Raw genomic sequence first — 9012 nt, 5'->3', positions numbered from 1 at the left:
TAAAAAAAATTCAGTTTCATCTCCCACTTCTCCAATCTCTTTCGACATCGCCGGCCCGTACGCCGCCCCGGTCCCGCGTCGTCACCCGTCGCTGTCCCCGTCGCCGCCCCCGCCACCCCTGTCCCCGTCGACGCCCCAACACGTCGTCGCCATCCCTGTCGTCACCGTACACCTCGCGTCACCGCCCCGTCGCCACGCCGGTCGATCCCCGTACGTCTCGCGCCGCCGCCCTGTACGCCGCTGCCCCGTCATCGCCGTACGTCTCCCGCTGCCGCCCAATCGCCGCGCCGGTCGATCCCGGTCGTACACACACACACACAGAGAGAGAGAGATACACACACACACACATACACGTACACTTGCGCGCGCACACACACACACACGCACACACACACTTTTTTACTTATTTTTTGTTTTCTGTTTTTTAGATTAATGTCAAAGTTTTAGCTAGCTAGATGAATTAGATTAATGCATGTCAAATTGTTAATTAGATGGTCGAAATTAGATGAATTAGCAAGATAAAAATGTTAGATTAATATCAAATGTTAGATGAATTAGATAGAACTAGTTTATTTTTAATAGAACTAGTTTATTTTTAGTAAGTGTTAGTTGAATTAGTTCAAATATTTGAATTAATAGAACTAGTTAAATTAGTTCAATTAATAGATGAATTAGATATATTGATGTTAGATGATTAGATATACATTAAATTTAGGTATATGAGATTTGATCATCTAATTAAAATTTTACTATATAGAACTAGCTACTTATTTATAGGTATATGAGATTTGATCATCTAGTTGAATTAGTTGAACTAGTTGAATTAATTAATAGAACTAGTTGAATTAGTTGGATTAATAGAACTAATAAGTACTTAATGTTTCACCTATGAACATAGGAAATGTCGTCTGACGACGAAAACAGTTTCATTATGTGCGAATACTGCGAAGACCAGCGCGGCCTGTGCGACAGAAATTTCCTAGTTGATGATAGGCGCTTCAGCATCAAGCTGGATGAGACCTTCGAAGTGGATATAGTAAGTCACAACGACAAGTCTTTTTTCGTAATTAAGCATGACTTATGCTTCATTTGCTTCAACTAGTAATTTTAAATTTTCACTATTCTACTAGCGTATCCCTGCCATGCAAGAATTTGTGTCTTGGATAAGATAGGTTTCAGTCCTAACAAAATTATGGAGATAAAGAGAGTTTATATACTTGAAGACCGAGCATGGTTATACCTTCAATGTCAAATTATACAATGCAGACTCCTACACCTATTTTAAATGCAAAACTTGGCAAGCACTATGCAAGGTTTATGCATTTGAGCCTGATATGTTTATCACCTTTGATATTCGTCCCGAAGATGATATTGAAGGTAATAGAGACATTTGGGTCGGTGTGCAGACGCCTCCAGGTCTACCATTATGTGAGTTTTCTCAACCATATTTATGTCTTCGATATTGTTTATTCAAAAATAGTTGACAACTAATTTCTATTGACAGCTTATTTCCATTCAAGCAAACATGTCCGGTGCTTGGTAGACAGGACCGTCCACTGTCCCGGGGCTGAACTAAACTGCGAGGAGATAAGTCATTATGTTTCATGGCTTGAGGATCTTGATGCTGTCAAGACAAATTATTTTCCTGAATTTGAAAATCTTAGTACTCAAAACGTGCGACCAATAGTGATCGTATTGAACTACGGTCACATCTATTTAGAAAAGATGGTAAGATTTTTACTATTTGTCCTCAGTACATCTTTTGCATACATTATTTTTCAAGCTAAACTTCATTGCTAAGTAATGTTACTATACGATGTTCTTCAACAGGGACTCCCGATGACAGTTGTGCCTGAGTGGATCGGTACTAAAGGTCGCATGTCAATGGTTAGCTTACGGCCAAGACATCCTACAATGCACATGAGTGCATTCAAGATTTCTAAAAGCGAGGAATGCTTAATAGTGAAAGATTGGAGCAAAATTGTTAAAGATCGCAGAGAAGTACTAGGGGGCAGCAATCAGAAGCGCATCCCATGATTAGGAGACGGGTTCATCTGCATGCTCCAATATAATGAATCAGGAGAGCTATACATGTTCTATGCTATTTTATCTCAGAGAGAGCAGCAGGAGTGATTAGCTAGTTCATGCTCTTAGTACTTGTCCTCTCATGTCCGTGTTCTCCGTCCTAAACTTAATCTCAAAGAGTGATTTGCTTTTGTGGTCTTATGAACGCTTATAATCTCATGACCATGTTAAACTTGATGATATCTTTGCTTCTGGTACAAGTAAATGTTTCTTCTTTAAGCTAGTGTTGGTGGTGATTAGATAGCGGTAATGACTATGATGATTAAGTAGGTAATGACGACTATATATGATGATTTTCAGCTAGCTAGTATACTGTTGTTGGTGATGATATGATGCAAGAGTTTTTATATTAATATGATGATGATGATGATGAGTTATTATATCATTTATGAAAGAAACCGCATATTAGTTTCAACTGGATGGATCCTAGCTAAGTGATCAAGTATATGCCATATCCATATTATTTGAAGTAATATGGATATGGCATATACTTGATCACTTAGCTAGGATCCATGCATCCAGTCGAAACTAATCAACAAGTACTCCTTTGTGGGAGTCCCGCAAGGATCATTTTTGTTGGCTAAGAGTCCGTCACTTGGCATGCTCTCAGTCCTCGCCACGTGACGTATGGTAGGCACTCCCTTGGGACTTTGTTTTTTCTATTTATTTGTCTGCGTTTTAGATGTTTTATCGGCTTTTTCAGTTTTTGCCCAACTTTTTCTAGGTTTTGGAGAAAAAACTTCAAAAAAAAACTTTGCGCGAAAAATGTGTGCTTCCGGCGCGGTTTTTTTTTCTTTGTTTCTGGTTTTTTTTCATGAGAAAACTTTCTTTTAAACGTATTAACATGGGATTTAGTTTTCAAAAATCTCGACATGAGAAATCCAATGGTAAAACGGTTCAGGGTTTGAACACACGATTAAGAGATAAAACATTTGTAACAAATAAATCCTCAAAAAAAACTCATCTTGAGACAAAAGGCACACGTGCAGTGCACTGCTTCTTGCAACCTAGAGAGGTGGGTGTGACCTTTGAAAGAAGTACTCCCTAATTAGTGATTTCGGAGGTTCTCTCGCCTGAAGCTTTTTCCTGTTCCCTACAGTAACATGTCAGCCCATTTTTCATGTGTTGATCGCTTGCTCGATGTCACTCAGTTCGCTCTTTTGTGGCGGTTTTTTCTTTTTCACTTTGTTTTTTTCTCTTCGGCTTTCTTTGTTTTTTCCATCGATTTTCTTCGGTACTTCCTTTTTTCTTTGTTATACTTTGACCTTTTTTGTTTCTTTACCGGTTTTCTTTCGGTTTACTTATTTTCTTCGTTGTACTTCTGTTTTCTCTGTTTGTTCATCGGATTTCTTTTGTATTTCTCTTATTATTTGTTATACTTTAGCTTTATTTTTTCTTTACCTTTTTCTTTCTTTTCTTCTTGTTTTTTTCTTTTTTCTTTCGTCTGTTCTTCTTTTTGTATATTTCTTGTTTTCATTTTTTTCTTATTTTTTTCTCATTTTTCCATTCATTTTTGGTGGTTTTATTTGGTTTTCCTTTTTTTCCTTGTGATTTCCTTTTCATTTTTCATTGATTTTCCCCTTTTTTTATTCTTTACATGAAAAAATGTTGATCATGTATTTTCACAAAGTTAAACGTGTATAAAAATGTTTCTGATCTATACAAAAAAGTACAACATGCATGAAATAAAAAGTAGACACTAAACGTGTATAAAATTTAATTCTGTATATTTTTTAAACATGTATAGAAATATGTTTGTGAAGGAGATGAAAAATGTTCAACACATGATCAACATTGTTTTGTATACTTTCTATATTTTTTTATACATGTTTAATTATTTTTAAATACATGACCAATATTCTTTTCATACACATTGTATATTTTCTGTATAAATTTTTATATGCATGGAAACTATTTTCCTATACACTTTGAACGTTTTTGAAATGTTTGATTAAAAAATTTCACATACTTGATTAACTTAACATTTTTCACATACTTTTTTTTGCATGGTAATACGTGTCTCATTCATATCAAAATAATTAAAGTACAAATCACGTAAGGACCGACATGACAAAACTGAAAAGATAGCAGAACATCTCTGAGCTTGACATCAACGTTCGTCACCTGCCTTCGGCACCACCACAGTAGCCACCGAAGAAAAGATTGATGGATCACCTCCTCACCTGAGCTCGACGCGGCTCCATCGCTGATATGCAGCTTTGCGGACCTCGAACGTGGCTCACCAGAAGTGAAGCCATTGCCGTTGAACGAATCAGACGGGGCAACATCCCGGACACGCCGTCGAACTCTAGATCTGGCACCCCACCACGACTAAGACGTCAATGGAGGAAACCACACCTGCCATCCATCGACCACGAACCGAGCACACGTTTCGTCTTCCAGATATCGTCGATGTAGACCACAATCTGCATCTGCTCCTGGACTACCTTCCAAGCTCCGTGCCGACATGTGCACCACGAGGATGCCGCCACGGCCACACCATCCTTGCTTGAACAGTCTGGTTTCCAAAACCATAGCCAGCCATAGGACCGGTCGCCTTGCCGGAAAAGGATCTGAAGAATCTTTATTTAGCGTTGTCATCGCCGCCGCCGAAGACAAGACGATGATCAGCCCAAAATAAAGCTACTTTAGCCCAAAACTATCCACACACGTGGATCCGGCAACCCCCCTCACCACCGACGACTGAGGTCGTCGGCGGAGGGGAGCCGCCGTAGGAACGCGGTGGAAGAAACTCGCTGGTGGCGGCTAGGTTTTCTAGTCGCCTATCGAGAGGAAAAACGACTCGCGCTGTTTGGAAAGGTCATTTTTTATTAACATTCTTCAAATGCTTGATCAATGTTTCTCATCCACATTGTATATTCTCTTGTATAGCCTTTTCGTATACATGAGAAACATTTTTTATACATATTTAACATTTTTTAAATGCTTTATTAATTTTTTTAAAATTCTTGAATAAAAAACTGCTTGATTAACATTTTTTAAATACATGATCAACTTGTTTCATACACATTGTATAAATTTCTATACATTGTTTGTATACATAAGAAACATTTTTCGATACACATCGTAACATTTTCAAAAATTTTATGTGTGTGTATATATATAATATTTGGAAGTTTAGATAAAAGTAATAATGAAAGCAAAAAACAAAAATATAAAAGGAGGTTATGGCATGTGGCCTATGGTCTCCTTCAGGCGAGGTGCCCCACATCTCGCACCAAGCGAGAAATAGGCGTGCTATATAATCGAGTGATCCCTACAGATGAATCACCCTAGCTTGTCGGGTGAGCTTGCCCATTTTTTCTTTCTCGGCTTTTATTGTTATTTGCTTTCCTTTTTCTATTTTCTTTGCTTATCTTTGTTTCTTCCTTGCTTTTCATCGGGTTTCTTTGTTTTTTCCGGCTTTCTCTATTCCTATTCTTTTGCATTGGTTTCTTAGTTATTCATTTTTCCATTTTAGGTTTCTTTGTTTTCCCTTTTGGTTTTATTGGTCTTTTTTCTTAGTTTCCTTGTTGATTTTTGTCGGTTTATATTTTGCTCAACACAAGTCAACTTTTTTTAGTACACAATCAATATTTTTCATATACATCAGAAACCTTTTTATATACATGTCAAACATTTGCACACATGGTTAATATTTTTTGAATACTTTTATTTTTGGGTGTCATCTTTTTCCATACACAACTTACACTTTTGTTTTAATGAAATACAAATTTGTATTATATGTTTAATATTTTCAAATAGAAGAATAACAGTTTTGGGATACATGGTCCACTTTTTCTCCATTCACATTTACCATTCAAATGCTTGACAAACATTTTTCAAGTACAAGATAAACATTTTTTTATTCATGGTCAATATTTTTTCCATACACATTTGATATTTTTTTAAATGCTTGATTAACATTTTTAAAATAGACCATCAAATTTTTCAAACACACTGTATATCTTTTGTATACATGAGAAACATTTTACCTATACAAATTATTTTTTTCAAATGCTTGCTCAACATTTTTTCAAGTATTTTTATCTAAAGTGGTCTCTGTAATATATTTATTTAGATATTTTGAAGCATAAATAAACTAAATAAAAACCCAAGAAACTAGGTTGTGGCCTTTCACGTGTTTGGGCTGACCCATCTCCCACTCGCCTTCGCGCGAGGCTTCCCTATCTGTGATGCCTGGATAATTAAGCTACAGTGAACCTAATGATGCCACGTCAATTAAGCTACTGTTGATAAACTCGTGTTGATTCGACACCAATTCAAATTCAAATTCAAAATCAAAATCAAGTCAAACGGTAAAGTTTTTAAAATATTAAAAATAAAATGTCCAGGTTGTGCGAAATAATGCATAGCTAACTATGGTAATGAAACCACACTTTTATAAAAAAATTGAATGCTCTAAAATGATTGAAGAAGTAGTTAAAACAATTAAATAAATGCATGTTGTATTTATAACATCCTAAACTACGTTATTTCGGGGTTAAACCTTTTTGTGACCGAGGTATAATTAATGATACTAATTTAGTTACAACTTTTATGTTATTTGGGTGTTAAACCTTCGCATGGATCTAGTTCTCGTTGGGTGTATATTACATGATGGGGAGGTCGCTGGCCTACACAGACAATGAATCCTACACAACGTCCAATTGGAGACATGTACGTACGTTTTCTTCATCTTCTTTCAAACACGGTACAGACCCAAGCGCTTATACATACGCGCATACACTCACCTTTATGAATGTACACACGCACACCCTATCTCTATGAGCATCTCCGAGAGACTGAGCCGGTATATCATCTTGAAATTTATGAAGTCACTGCGGGCGCCTCATTATCGACGGGAACGTCTCCCCACTAAAAGCGCATCGTCGAAACTTCTGAAATAAATTGAGGAATAACGCGAGCATCAGGACTTGAACCCTGGTGGGCCGGGGATACCGGTGAGGGATAGACTCGTACGTATGTTGGGTTGTTTGTTTGGGCCTCGCCCTTGCTATTTTCCTCGCCCTAAGCGAACAATTCTTTCTGGTAGCTAAAAAAGCCGAACATCTTTTTTGGATCCGGGATCAATTTTTGAAAGCGGGAACATTTTTTGAATTTGTGATTTTCTTTTGAAAACATGGAAAAAAATTGGATAACGCAATATTTTTGCAATTACCGAACATTTCTGAAAAACCAAACCTGTTTAAATTTGTGAACATAATTTTGAAAACGGTTTTTTTATTTATTTTTGAACAATTTATGATTTTTTTTCTGGAAAACTAAAAATATAAAGAAAAATATAAAAATTTGGGAATCAGATAGACTCTCGACTACGTACTTATTTTCCCTTTTTGTTTATTCGTTTCTATCTCTGTTTCTTCTTTTACATGTTTCTTGTTTTCCTTTTCTTTCCGAATTTGTATTTTACTTTGACCGCAAAAAAAAGAGAGATAGAAACGAAGAAACAAAAAATGAAAAAGAAAATGGGCCGTCCCAGTCAGGGGCACCGCTGTGCGACGCGCCCGCAATTCGCCCCAATGGACTTTGCCAACAGAATATTGTACGTCTTTTTTTTGGTAGGGAAGAATATTGTACGTCTTTGTAGGCAGCAAAATACGTACGTAATCGAGAGTCTGTCTGATTCCCAAATTCTGAAGGTGGGCCTTACTTGAGTTTCTATTTGTAGGCGACTAGGAGTAGGCGTTCCGACTTGATTTGCCTCGCGGCCAACCCGAGATATATAATATAGGGGATCACACAATCAATTCCCCACCTCTCGGAAAATAAAAGGATAACCACGGATGACGATGGGATCCTTCTTCTCTTCCGCCGGTGCTGACCCCGACGCCGACGCCGACGCCGTCGACTTCCCTTCCTTTGATCGCCAGAGAAAACAGTGAGAATTCCGTCTTAATTTATTTATTATACTTCCATACGTTCCCTCTCTCTCTCCCTCTCTCTCAATTTAGTTTTAGTTACAACTGAATTGAATCTACATATCGTAGTACTTTTGTTCGTGTGTCCATGCATGTTAACGTATATATTTGGTGACAGTGAGCGTGATGCCCTCGCTGCCAACATGTACACCATCTTTGCCCTCGGCCATTACAACTCCAGGAACCCGGTAAGTATTTTATGTCATGTAATCCCCCATTTGGGTATACTCTATATATGGCCTAATGCGTAATTTAAGATTTACTTTGACCATCAGTAAGATCACTAATACTATATGTTCGAGCGTGCGCACGCAGGATGCTATGTTCTATCCTGCTGCGGAGCCCATGGAAGAGCCCAGGGCCGCCTGCGTCGGCTTCAGGCAGGACTTCTGGTACCATGTCGGCTTCTGGGCCCGACGGAAGGATGCCACTGACGACAATGAACAAAAGTACTTCTTCGCCGAGCTGCGGTTCGAGCGCCGGTCTAGACGGCTGGTGGTCGAGACATGCACCCTCTTAGGTAACTTACATAATCTATCTAGTTCCTCCGGATTAACTAATTGTATTCATGCATGTTAATTCTATTTATGTATGTGTGACATGTGACAGAAAAGCCGATGTGCCGTTTCAAGAGTAGGTGCGTGTTCTGCCCGGATAGATTTCAGATCCTGCACCCGAGTGATGCTGAAGAGTTCACTTGTGGGAAGAAGAGGCAGAAAAAGAAGTTCTTGAGGGAGAGAAATATGCTTGGCAGGCCTTTCATGCTTAGATAGACACCCTAAACTTAGCTAAGCACTGTTTTGTTACCTTGTATTGTATATTGCTTGTTCAGTTTATTGTTTATGAGAGTTGAAAAAATGTAAGATAGCGTTGGCGTTACTACCAGATTACTTTTTGGTTGTTGTATACTTCACCAATGCTCAAGACTGATCCCGCTGTTAGTATTGATGGGTTGGGCCAACATGTGTCTGATTTTTTTATATGA

At 38.0% G+C, this 9012-nt stretch overlaps 1 protein-coding gene across 1 annotated transcript; it reads left to right on the top strand.

Moving 5' to 3' along the window:
* The first annotated feature begins 7869 nt into the window (after window positions 1-7869).
* LOC123041707 (uncharacterized) lies at window positions 7870-8800 on the top strand. The gene is made up of 4 exons (XM_044464284.1): window positions 7870-7987; window positions 8146-8215; window positions 8343-8547; window positions 8637-8800. The coding sequence occupies exons 1-4, from the start codon at window positions 7893-7895 to the stop codon at window positions 8798-8800; spliced, it is 534 nt and encodes a 177-aa protein (XP_044320219.1). The 5' UTR covers window positions 7870-7892.
* Window positions 8801-9012: the final 212 nt, after the last annotated feature.

Source organism: Triticum aestivum, chromosome 2B (genome assembly GCF_018294505.1).
Source record: "Triticum aestivum cultivar Chinese Spring chromosome 2B, IWGSC CS RefSeq v2.1, whole genome shotgun sequence".
In the NCBI taxonomy this organism is placed as follows: Eukaryota; Viridiplantae; Streptophyta; class Magnoliopsida; order Poales; family Poaceae; genus Triticum; species Triticum aestivum.
This window is presented reverse-complemented; position numbering and strand designations above follow the sequence as displayed.